Source organism: Telopea speciosissima, chromosome 2 (assembly GCF_018873765.1).
Source record: "Telopea speciosissima isolate NSW1024214 ecotype Mountain lineage chromosome 2, Tspe_v1, whole genome shotgun sequence".
Taxonomy (NCBI): Eukaryota; Viridiplantae; Streptophyta; class Magnoliopsida; order Proteales; family Proteaceae; genus Telopea; species Telopea speciosissima.
Genome location: NC_057917.1, coordinates 60,491,356 through 60,504,610, shown reverse-complemented (window position 1 = coordinate 60,504,610; position 13,255 = coordinate 60,491,356). Strand labels below are relative to the sequence as shown.

Genomic DNA, 13,255 nt, shown 5'->3' with positions numbered 1-13,255 from the left:
CCATAGGAGTATCAATAGGTTTACAACCTAACATCCCTGTCTCATCAAGTAAATCAAGGACATACTTTCTCTGAGACAGGCTAAGACCTCGAGAGCAGCGAACAACCTCAATGCCAAGAAAGTACCTGAGACTACCTAAGTCCTTGATCTGGAAATTATCATGTAAATAAATCTTCACCTGTGCAATTCCAGAAGCATCATTACCAGTAACAATGATGTCATCGACATATACTGCAAGAATGACCACGTTAGACCACTGACGTCTAATAAAAATAGAGTGATCAGAATAGCACTGAGAAAACCCATAACCAGCCACAACACTACTGAACTTATCAAACCATACACGGGGAGACTGTTTTAGTCCATAAATTGCCTTATGAAGGCGACAAACTCGGACACTATCCTCCCCCTGAGCAACATACCCAGGAGGTTGCTCCATATATACCTCCTCCTGGAGATCACCATACAAGAAGGCGTTCTTCACATCCATCTGAAATAGAGGCCAATCAAGATTGACAGCCAAGGAAAGTATGATACGAACAGAATTCAAATGAGCAACAGGAGAGAAGGTCTCAAAATAGTCGACCCCATAGGTTTGTGTAAACCCTTTCGCAACCAAACGGGCCTTGAGCCGTTCGACAGTGCCATTTGGATTGTACTTAACTGTATACACCCAACGACACTTAACAAGATCCTTACCAAGTGGTAGATCCACTAATGACCAAGTCTTACGAGAGATCAAGGCATCCATCTCCACATCCATAGCATGTTTCCACCTCGGGTGAGACAAGGCAAGGGTATAAGAAGTGGGAACAAAGGTAGAGTGTAATGTAGTAGCAAAAGCACGATAAGAAGTTGAGAGATGGGCAACAGAGACATAATTTGCCAAGGGGTAAAGGGAACTATTTTGAGTGCAAGTACGGGTACCTTTGCGCAAAGCAATAGGACAGTCATCAACATCTAAAGGAGGATCCGCAGGCAAGGACTAAGCTGGTGGCGGTAGAGGGGCAGCAACAACATTTTGAGGCGGCACAGGGGGTGGCTGCTGTTGGGCCCAGCGGTGATAGACCCGCAGAGGATTGGCAACCAACAGAAAAGGAGGAACAGTAGGAACAACCGGACCAACACCAGTATCAACAGAGAGATCATTATCACTGGGAGAACTAGGAAAATAAGGAGTATTTTCGAAGAAAGTCACATCAGCGGAGACAGTATTGGTGAGAAACAAGATCAAAACATTGATACCCCTTCTGGGTACGAGAATTAACAAGAAACAGACACTTGACAGCCCGAGGAGACAATTTATCAAGGCCAGGACGAAGAATATGAACAAAACATTGGCAACCAAAAACACGAGGAGGAAGAGAGAAAGCAGCCCGCTCCGAAAAAACAACATTAAAAGGAATTTTATCATGAAGAACCGAGGAAGGCATGCGATTAATCAAGAAACAAGCAGTCAACACTGCATCAGCCCAATAGAGTTTGGGAACATTCATATGAAACATTAATGATCTAGTAATGTCTAACAAATGGCGGTTTTTGCGCTCTGCCACACCATTTTGTTGTGGCGTATAAGAGCAACTAGTTTGATGAAGAATGCCATTGTCAAAACAAAAGGAGAAGATCTCATGTTGAACCAATTCCAGAGCATTATCAGTTCGTAAAATTTTCAAATGAACACCAAATTGAATACGAATTTCATTATAAAATTGTTTGAAAACAGAAACAAACTCAGATCTATCCTTCAAGAGGTACAACCATGTCATCCGAGAATGATCATCAATAAAACTGACAAAATAACGAAAACCCAATCGACTCTTGACCCTACATGGCCCCTAAATATCAGAATGGACTAACTGAAATAAAGAAGTACTCCTAGACTCTGGACTCAAAGGAAAAACAGTACGATGATGCTTGCCAAGCTCACAAGCTTCACACTCAATACGGGAGACAGATTTGCAGCTAGGAACCAGATGTCGCAGCTTGGATAAGGAAGGATGTCCTAGCCGATAGTGCCAATGTAATGGAGAAACATCAGAAGAAGTAGCAACAACCGCTGTTGGAGAAGTTGCCAAATCAAAATAATAGAGACCACCCTTCTCATGCCCGCCACCAATCGTCGTCCTCGTTGCGAGATCCTGGAAGACACAATGAGATGGATGAAAGGTTATAGAGCAATTTAAAGATTTAGTTAACTGACTAACAGACAAAAGATTAAGAGGCAGCCTAGGTACATGAAGAACATTAGTCAAGGAAAGATTAGAGGATAAGGGGATATCCCTATGACCAATAACAGTAATAAAAGATCCATCGGCAATGGAAATCCGAGATGAAGTAGTAGACTAAGTAAAAGAAGAAAATAAATTAGGCTTACCAGTCATATAAGAAGAAGCACCGGAGTCAATGACCCACAGAGAGGATGAAGAGGTGAAACATGCAGTAGTACCTGAGTGGGCGAGAGTAGCTGTAGGAGTAGAAGATGATGATGCCTCCAGTTGTTGAACTCGTTGTAATAGTTGAGAAACCAGGTCACTAGAAGTACTACCACCATCAATAGGAGACCCATGATTAGTGTTAGAAGGATGCACAGAATCAGCCGCTCCATCAGAGACTGCGGCATTGACAAACTGCTCACGAGCCCATTGTGGTTTGCCATGTTTCAGCCAGCATTTGTCAACAGTGTGGTTAGGACGACCACAATGAGAACACCATCGAGAACCACCATCACTAGAAGAGGAACCAGCGGGTTCAATCCAGCCCCTCGACCACCAGAAACAGCCCCACAACCACCTCGAGAAGAGGTACCACCACCACGACTACGCCCTCCAGTAGAAGTAAAAAGGGTAGAATTATCCTTAGAGACAGGAGCTGTATCAGATTTGACCGTGGAAGGAGAAACAACCCTTTGTATGCGACAGCAAGCTTCATTCATAGACGGGATCTTCTCACCAGTCAATAATTGGCTTTTGACTGACTGAAGATCAGAATCTAACCCAGAGAGGAACTTAGCAACAAGAAATTCAGAACGTTGAACCTTAATCACAGCAGCATCAGTAGATATAGGCTGGTACACATTGATTTCCTCCCACATGCCCTTCAAAGAGCTGTAGTATTCGCCAAGAGATTTTCCCTCTTGCTTGAAGGAGAAAAACTTTTCATACAAATCATAAATCCGTGAAAGATTAGTGTCTTGAGAGTAGCTCTCCTTGAGTTCTTCCCAATCACCCTTGGCAGTTTTATGAAACATCACGTTTGAGGCTATGGAGGGCTCCATGCTATTCCAAAGCCAGCAGAGGAGGGTTGCATTCTCAGCCTTCCAATCTTCATATTTATCATCAGTAGAGGCTGGAGGAGTCATTGTAAGGTAAGACATCTTCCGGCGAGCAGTAACATATACCTCAAAGGCTTGAGACCAAAGAAGATAGTTCGAAGCACCATTCAACTTGATGGTAGTAATCTGAACATTAAAGTGATTTGTAGGAGGCTTAGAATCAGCCATGAAAACCAAGTAGATGATATCTCAAAGCTTGGACAGATGCAGCCAACAAATAGGGCAGGCCAAAACAAATCGATTTCAGCCAAAAAAACCCAAAATAGGGCAGAAAAAACAGAGGACCCAATAATCTTGAGAACAGCAGCCAAAAAAAGGAGACCATTTATGGCCAAATAATCACCAACAGCAGAGAATAAAACCCCAAACCAGCAGCCAATGTAGAGAAAAGAAAAAAAAATCCAGGAGAAGCAAAATCGATTTCCACAGGGTTTTTTTTTTTTGGGAAAATATATTTCAGGTTGGGGCAGAAAACACTTCAATCATCCACCTTGCAGACAGCCAAACAGTAGCACAGCAGGGAACCCTAGTCCTTCATTATAATATGACTAGGGTTCAGGCAATAGAAGGCAGCATATGGTTGCTGTGGACCACGATAAGAGAGAGCATAGAAAAGTCTTCAAAACTGCAGGAGGGGAGCAGATCGTGGATCAGAATTGCTGCTCTGATACCATGTAACAGTGCAGACCTGCAATCATGACCAGTAGAGAAGAAGAGGGGAGAAGATGGAGAAGGAGAAGAGAACAGAAGAGAAAGATGGAGAAGAGAGATCGATAGAGAGAGCAGGAAAACTCCCTCACGATTCTAAATAATTGAATCGTGAGGAGAGACATATCACTTATTTTGACTTAAATCACTTAACAAGAGTAAATCCCCAAAACACCCTTAGTACAGAAAATAAACTAGGAATATAAATAAGATAGAAATCACACCAAACACCCCCAAACTACTAATTCTAATCGACATCCTTAACAAATATAAATACTTGATTGGAGTACAAAATTAAAAATAAAACCTAAGGGTGTGAAAAAGAAGTTTAATTCTATGAAAACAGTTTGGGACTGTTTCATAGGGTGGTTTCAATGAATTAAATTGTTTTTGATGTATATGACAATTCAATGAGTGCTTGGGGAAATATAATCAACTAATCTGTCAAAGGTTTGGATTTCATTGAATCATCAAAGATTGAAACAGGGGTAAGGCTGCGTACATTTGACCCTCCCCAGACCCTGCTAAACACGGGAGCCTTGTGCACTGGGTACGACCTTATCAAAGATTGAATTTTGGCCCGAGACCTGAAACCTAGTTGTTGCAGAGAGAGAGAGAAAGGGGGGGGGAGAATTCTGATTTTACCCTTCACTTTGGAAAACTTGAAGCACACTATGAAGGGAGGAAATGAGCGGATACAGCCTTAATTGTAACCAACATCTGTTCCAACCAGATTTCCCATTTGTTTTATGCATCTATAATTCTGCTTTTGTTATATTATCATATGAGATCCACTACAAGCCCTTATGCCTTGCTGTTGTGATATTTGCATTTTTTATGTAGTGATCTGAAAATCCTAGCCTACTTAAACTGGGAACAGGATAATTTTTTGTACAGATCATCAAGCATTCAATAACTTAACCAATAACCATTTATGAACAGCCATCTGCAGATCATACATAATGCTCAACTATAATAACCACGTATGAATAGCCACCTGGTGAGTGACATGATCGCTTAAACATAGCACATGATATTACAGGATAAGCAAATTCCAATAAACCACAAGAATAGCACTGGTGATAATCTCAGACCTAGAACAACCAACAATAAAAACTAGAAGAATAGAAAACCAAGAGAGAAAGAGAAAAAGAGATTAGAGAGTGTGAAAGGTCATTTGGCTCCTTTCTCCCAATCCCCCTTTGCCACATGCCCTTGCTCTAATTTTTAAGTACAGACATAATTAACCATCGCATGGCCAGTTGGTCTAACTGCCCGATTGAAACAATGTGAACAGTCCAATCATTCAGAGTGGCCCATTAACCATAAATGGTTTTCAGCAGACTTCAGTCAGTGGGTGATATGGACCATTCAAACTTGGCAGTCAGTTGTAGAAACAGTCCGCCTGCCCAGTCCAACAGTCTCTGAAAACATTTCCATATATCCCAAGCTAAATGAAGGGTCAACCCATCTGTCATGGGGGGAGGGGAAGGGTGAAGGTCAACCTGATCTGAGCCCAGGGCCTCCAGGCTTAGGTTGACTTGGGTTGGCATTGGTAAGCTGCCAGGAAAGGTCAGCTTAGGCATGAGTCAGCTTGGCATGGTAAGCTTAGGGAATGTCAGCTTATGCATGGATTCACAAGCTAAAACTAATTAAAAACAAACTAAACAGTACTTTTAAGCTAAGTCCTGTAAACAAAGGAATGCTCAGTAAATAAGCTAGACATTTTAAGCTCATAACAATTGTTTAGCGAAGTTGGAAGAAGAAGAAGAAAAAATACAGCAACTCAACTCAGCTAAGATCTATCCCAACTAAATGGGATTGGGTAAACGAATCATATTTCCCCTTTAATGGGAGAGACAGAAATCATATGTGAAAGAAATGCCTTGTAATATGGCTGAGTTGTGGGCCATGATCCACACCAAATTTTGTTAGTATGAATGACACATGCTCATGCACAAATACTTCAAGCCTATCCCTCAGGATGGCACATGGATCTTGCAAATACAAAGCACAGAACAAGAAAGAGAAAACAGCATTGCAACAAACCTGCAGATTGCATTTTCCTGACTCCCTCAAATTCAACACAGACCACAATGGCTCTTCTAACAGTATCAAGTATCAACCACTCTAGTCTTTCTTCTTTAGAACCAACAAAACCATCGTTCTCAATGTAATCCATCTTCACAGATAGTGAGTGTGTTATTTTACTGTTGGTGTTATTTTCTTTTCTTTATTTCCCCCCCTTTTTTTTCTGGAAAGGATTGGTTTCTTGTGATTCAGACTACTTCAAAAAGATCTCATGATCCTACAAAAAACTTGATTTGAGGATGCAGAGTTATTTAAAAAGATGAAATTTTAGGTGTGATTTGAAAATTTTCAATGACATGACGATGACGGAAATATGGGCTAACAGGAATTCCTTTGCTGTATTGTTGTGGCTTTCCTTTGTTGTAACTTCTCTTCTTGGGGTGATGTCCCACCTCTTAATGTATTTCTTAAATTATCAAAGAAAAAAGGTAGATGACGAAAATATATTAAGACATACTAGGCAATTATTTCACATTAAGGAGATGAGAAATACAAGAAGCCTAGAAGAATAACCAAATTAATGGACTATACCCAAATTAAATTACCTGTAAATTGCGCCTAGTTGCTAATTTGTACAGATGAGTGTTATTTACAATATTAGAACGTCTCCTGGTCAATTCTCCTTCATCAAGAGCTTCATATAAAAGAAAAAGGTGCCTTCCAACTGCATACTTGAGGAAAGCATCACCAAGTACTTCGAGTCTTTCGAGTGAAAAGCGTTCCATACACTTTTCTGTAGTGAGAGCTTCTAAGACCTAAATGAATTAGACCACATCCATGGAATTAAACATTGCCATCCTAACTAATTTCATTTAAAATCCGTCAAAGCAGAAATTAAACATTATTTGAGAAGGCCTTACACGAGAGGAATTAACTTCAGATCCCTCTGGAAATGAAGCTGACAACATTTCCTTAAGCTCAATTGCCACAAGTAGATTTTCTAGACGATGCATTATTGATGGTAATAAGGACAATGAACTCCCTATGTCTTTGGAAAAACCAATTATCTTCAATTGACACAGCTCTGGAGGTAACTCGACAAAGTGCTCCTCTTTTTTACGGACCACTGTTTCATAGTGGAAAAAGACGGGAATATAGGACACTTGATTGGAGGGGAAAGAAACCTAAGTATCTTAATCTGAAAACATTGAAGTTGCCATGTAAAAATACCTGTACCCTCTTGCATCCGGTTATGAAGCAAATTGTGTAAAAGGAAGAGTTGTTTTGCCTTCAAAAGAGGCTGTTCAGGGTATAAAAGGCGAATCTCAAGCCTGAATCAATGAAAAATATAAAAACAAGAACATTAATAAGGAAATGGTTAAACAAATGAATGGAATGAAACAAAGTTATTTTATACGTTACAGGTGACCACAACTTAGACATACATAAACAGAGTCTTACATTTCACAAGAATAAGGCTTTGAAACAGTTGAAAATTCAATGACTTGAAAAACAGTTTGATGGATAAAAACTCAAGGGGCAAAGTCAAATACATTATCCATGATGGCCATCATTTGAGATGCACCATGAAATTTGACACATGGCTAAGACAAGATGATATAATTTTTACATGCATAAATCTATATATGATTCTTTGTATGTACCAAGTACGTACATATGCATGTGTATTAGCTGAGAAAAATGGAATCAATTAATTTTCATGGAAGTCAAACATTTCAATAAACATGCTAATGAATAAATAAAAAAATAGTTATTACTTAGAACCAACAACCAAGTATATTCTTGAAAAGATTGAGATCATACTTGTACTTGTCAAAAAACACTGACCAACACGGATGTTGAGTGAAATGAAATTTGGATGCTATTTTAATTCACTCAATTCAAATGATATAGCAGAAGTTGGGATTTTCAAGTGTACCGTAAAAATAAATCCAAAAGGACCAAAACAACATAGAATTGCTGATAATGTAAAACAATTGAATGCAGTCATTACTTACTTCTTCATAAAGTACTCTTCATAGCTTGAATAACCCTTCAATGGGCTGTATCCATTTGTTTCATGAAGAATATCATCAATGAAGAAAAACGAATTCTTGTGTGGGATGAATACCAAACTGTTATAGATGTCAGTTATATTCACAGGACCACTGGCAAGCTTCAAGGTCTGGTTGACAGGAAGAACACCATTTTCAACAGCACCTGTGGGAAATTTGAATACTGGTGAAGATAAGCACCTTTTGACAATCTTCCAGTCAACAGTCATTGTGTCTTCATGTTCATGCTCCTTGACAGGAAGCAATAGGTAAAAGGTTGATGATCGAGATAAAGCATTCTTCCCCAAGGGGACAAAATCAGCAGAGAAGTCAGTGCGGTCAAGTATGATCTTGAGAAGCATTTCTTGAAAATTCTCTGCCAGCAGAATCTGTCCAGAAATTAACTTCATCATAAAATTACTGATGGGAAATAAGGCAAGCAGCGACACATTCATAAGAAATTTGCTTACCTCATCCTTATTAAATTTAATCAACCTTGAAGGAATAAGCTTTGTCCTCACAATTCTACCATGATCAAGATGAAGATCAAGTTCCATTTTCTCAGCCTCCCTTGGAAGAGGTGCTTTTACAAAAAGACCAAATCTTTGGTACAGTCTATCTTCTGGAATAGGGGTAAAACTTATAAAATAAAGATTAAGAATGATAATATCTTCTGAGTTATTCCATGGCACTTTGAGAGCAGCAGGTATTAACATCTCATGAAGTTCTCCTCGCAAAGACTCATCTGCCAATTGAAATAGAATGATTGCAACCTATAACATTATTAAAAGGACATGTAGGACAAGATATAACAAAGAGTGCAAAATTACACCTTCACTTCTTTCGGAGTTGGATAATGGCAATGCTAATCCTTCCATTTCATCAACTTGGCCTGGTAGAAGATAGTCTGTGAGGGCACCAAGTTTATGCAATTCTTGGCTTGCTCTCAGACAAGCATTTCTCTTAGCTAATTCTTTTGAAGGCTGGGATACACCAACAACTTTGTGAATGGGAGCATTAGATGGGAGGATTATATGGCATAGTATTCCTTCTACATCATCAAAGTAAAAGAATTCCGGCGTAGGGTTGAAATATCTGCAGAGAAACACAAATGTATGTCTAACGGACAGAATAAAATGACAGTAAAATATCAAAACAGATCATGAATTCCTAAATCTAAATAAACCAGATTGACCAGCACAAATTGAAAGTTATAATGGAACAATGGCATACTCATCATGAGGGAGTTGGGAGCAATAATGGTGGAGTAAGGAAACACTGTAGTTAGCATTAATTGAGGCACCAGTAAAATCAACTCTGTAGATTGCATCCTCAATTGCTTCAAATGTCTCTCTAGATGTTCTACATGTAATTTCCTTATTCATACGATCCTCTTCAAATAGAAAACTTTTGATCAGGTTGACCTCTTTCTGGTTTCCCCTGAATAATCCAGAAGATTAACAAATGAATTGGTTTATAAAGTTAACAAACCAAAGATTGTTCCAGACACAGCTTTCGCATAAAAAAAGCACCTGTCAACCAAAAACGCATATTCGGACTGTGGCATGCGTGCACGGCCTCTAGACTGTATAAAACTGGCAACAGTTTCTGGTAAATCAAACCTTATTACAAGGCAGCACGTCTGAATATCAAGTCCTTCTTCACCCACTTTAGTCGCAATCAACAAATTCAGCTGCAAAGATGAACAATAAGAAACAGGCTGAAGTTTAGAGAAAAGTCCAACATAATCCATAATCGCCAAGCATGCATGACAAAGGTAATAGATCCATTGTCTTCTAATCACCATAGTTGTCAAGGCAGCAAGGCGACCCAAGGCGGTGGAGGGGTGCCTAAGCACCTAGGAAACAAGGCGCCCGCCTAGGCGTTGCGTCGCCAAGGCGCCCCAAATGTTATTTTTTATTTCCCCGCTTTTCTAACATTATTTAATATGTTACAATATACACCTTATATCATCAAAAATCAACATTAGGCCACATCAAGTCATCAAAAATCAACATTAAACCACACCAAGTCATCAAAAAATCAACATTAAGCCACATCAAGTCATCGAAAATCAACAATATGTCACATCAAGTCATAGAACTAGAAGACAGCAGAACTAAAGAAGAAAGCTATTGGAAGTTTGAAACAATCAAAACATACAATTGGTTTATTCTGTTGTTGGAATTGGTCATTGTCATGGTATACCTAGTCTCACGTTTGGTTTATACTTGTAAACAGCCTTGGAATTAATGCTTAGATGATCTGATCGATCATCCCAGCCTCTTATTTATAATAAAAACAAATTACAGCAAAGATAGGAATCCCCCCCAATCCTATTCCTACTAGGAATTCCCACTATAACTAGGAATCCCAAACAGGAATCGTATAGGGGAGAAAAACAGGGAAAAAAAATTAAAAACTAATCAAACTAAAATAAGAAAGGAAAGCCAACTAGGACTAGGTTACCCCTAGTGGGTAACGTAGCCTTATCTCAACACTCCCCCTCAAGTTGGAGCAAAGATGTCAATCATGCCCAACTTGACTAGATTAGGATGAAACAGCTTCCCAGACAATCCCTTAGTGAAGATATCTGCAAGTTGATCAGTAGACGTCACAAAGGGAATGCAAATCAACCCTTCTTCTAACTTCTCTTTGACGAAATGCCTATCCACCTCAACATGCTTGGTACGATCATGCTGTACTGGGTTGTGTGCGATGCTGATTGCAACCTTGTTGTCACAGTACAACATCATAGGAAGATGAATAGGAACACCAAGATCTTGTAGCAGCCCTTTAAGCCAAAGTAACTCACAAATCCCCTATGCCATAGCTCGAAACTCAGCTTCGGCACTAGAACGAGCAACAACATTTTGCTTCTTACTACGCCACGTGACAAGATTTCCACCCACAAAGGAGCAATACCCAGAAATAGACTTGTGATCTGCAAAACCAGCCCAATCAGCATCAGTGTATGCTTCAATCCGTAGATGCCCATGCGTAGACAAAAGAATTCCTTTTCCAGGAGTTGCCTTCAAATAGTGCAAGATACGAAGAATAACCTCCATATGTGAAGAGTAGGGATCATGCATAAACTGGCTCACAGTACTCACGGCGACAGCAATGTCAGGACGAGTGTATGAAAGATAAATCAGCTTCCCTACAAGTCTTTGGTACCGGCCTTTATCAACAGGCTCACCCTCTTTCTCCTGGAGTCGAACAGTAGGGTCCATAGGAGTATTTGAAGGATGACAGCCAAGTAACCCGGTCTCAACCAATAAATCTAGGAAATACTTCCTCTGGGAGAGAAAAATGCCTTTAGAAGATCTGGTTACTTCAATCCCAAGAAAGTATCGTAGTTTTCGTAGATCCTTAATCTCAAATTCTTGTCCAAGGAAGGTCTTCAACCGTCTGATTTCATCACCATCATTGCCAGTAACCACTATATCATCAACGTAGATTATAAGAACAGTGAATTTTTCACCAACCCTCTTTATAAAGAGTGTGTGATCAGCATTACTCTGCTTATAGCCCACAGAAATCATGGCCTTGTGGAACCGCCCAAACCATGTTCGAGGTGACTGCTTCAGCCCATAAAGTGCACGCTTCAATTTACATACTTTTCCTTGGTTTCTGTCACAAGAGAATCCTGGTGGAATGTCCATATACACCTCCTCATCCAGTGTTCCATTTAGGAAGGCATTTTTTACATCTAGCTGCTGCAAATCCCATCCAAGGTTGACTGCACAAGATAATAACACACGAACAATATTTAAGTTGGCAACAGGTGCAAAAGTTTCCTGGTAATCAATGCCGTATGTCTGAGTGAACCCTTTGGCCACGAGTCGTGCCTTATACCTATCCACAATGCCATCCACCTTCTGTTTCACCACAAATACCCATTTGCATCCAACGGTTTTCTTCCCAGGTGGAAGAACCACAAGCTCCCATGTGTTATTTTTTTTCAGGGCTTCCATTTCTTCCATCATAGTTGCCTTCCATTTTTCGTCTGATAAAGCTTCTTGCCAATTGTTAGGAATACGAATAGAAGAAAGAGAGGAAATAAAGGCACGAAAGGATGGGGAAAGGGAATCATAAGAAACAACATGAGATATCGGATGCTGAGTGCAAGATCTAACACCTTTGCGAAGAGCAATAGGTAAATCAGGAACATTACCAGGTGGAGAGGCAGGTTCTGGATTTGGGTTCGGCAATTGGATGGGTACTGGAGCAACAGTTGATTGGACCTGCTTATGTTTCCTTGCATAGGTCTTCATATTACTGGCATCAATCCTCCTCTGAAATTCACTAATAGTCCTCTGGACAGGAGTTTGGACCGGGGTAGCTTACTCCCCCTGAATAGAAATGGTCTCCCCCTGTATAGGAACCTCTCCCCCTGACTCAAGGGGAGTACCAGGGGCAGGCCGAACTGGTTCAGACTCATGGTAAACAGACTGAAGTGGAGGTGGAGAGTCAATAGTCAGCACATCTTCACTAACACTCTCCCCTTGAAGAGGTGGGGACACATAATATAGAACATTTTCATGAAAGACAACATCCATGCTGACAAAAGTCCTGCGGGATGGAGGGTAGTAACATTTGTACCCTTTTTGGGTAGCAGAGTATCCCAAGAAAATGCAGCGGAGGCTACGTGGGTCAAGTTTACCAGGGGACCTTGTATCCCTGGCATAACAAACGCAGCCAATAACTTTAGGTGAGACTATAAAGGAAAAAGAGCCAAGTAATAGCTCAATAGGGGCTTGCGAAAGAAGAACCCGACTTGGCAACCTATTAATTAAATAGGCTGCAGTAAGGATAGCATCCCCCCAATAAAGGGAAGGGACATTGCGAGCAAACATAAGAGCCCTAGCCACCTCCAAGAGGTGGCGGTTTTTTCTCTCAACCACACCATTTTGGGTTGGAGTATCGACACAGCTGGTCTGATGGAGGATTCCATGTGCAGCAAGGTATTTTTGGAATTGACCTTCCATATACTCTTTCCCATTATCACTCCTTAAAATTTGAAGAGTGGCATTAAATTGGGTCTTAATCATTTGATGAAAGTGCTGAAAACATAAAAAAACTTCACTTTTTGTGTGCATAAGGTATACCCAAGTGAACCTAGAATAGC

The 13,255-nt window shown here is 40.2% G+C and overlaps 1 protein-coding gene across 3 annotated transcripts in view; it reads right to left on the bottom strand.

Annotated features, from left to right (window-relative positions):
• LOC122650286 (endoribonuclease Dicer homolog 4-like) overlaps positions 1-13,255 on the bottom strand; it is a 46,864-nt gene that overhangs the window by 7,899 nt on the left and 25,710 nt on the right. For 2 of the 3 annotated variants that reach the window (XM_043843661.1, XM_043843663.1), the window contains exons 12-19: positions 9,657-9,817; positions 9,358-9,564; positions 8,957-9,243; positions 8,595-8,869; positions 8,089-8,513; positions 7,301-7,401; positions 6,991-7,196; positions 6,676-6,885 (exon numbers count right to left, since the gene is read on the bottom strand). In XM_043843661.1, the coding sequence (XP_043699596.1) occupies positions 6,676-6,885; positions 6,991-7,196; positions 7,301-7,401; positions 8,089-8,513; positions 8,595-8,869; positions 8,957-9,243; positions 9,358-9,564; positions 9,657-9,817 (1,872 nt within the window). The remainder of the gene's footprint in view (positions 1-6,675; positions 6,886-6,990; positions 7,197-7,300; positions 7,402-8,088; positions 8,514-8,594; positions 8,870-8,956; positions 9,244-9,357; positions 9,565-9,656; positions 9,818-13,255) is intronic. The other variant, XM_043843662.1, reaches the window with a different exon arrangement.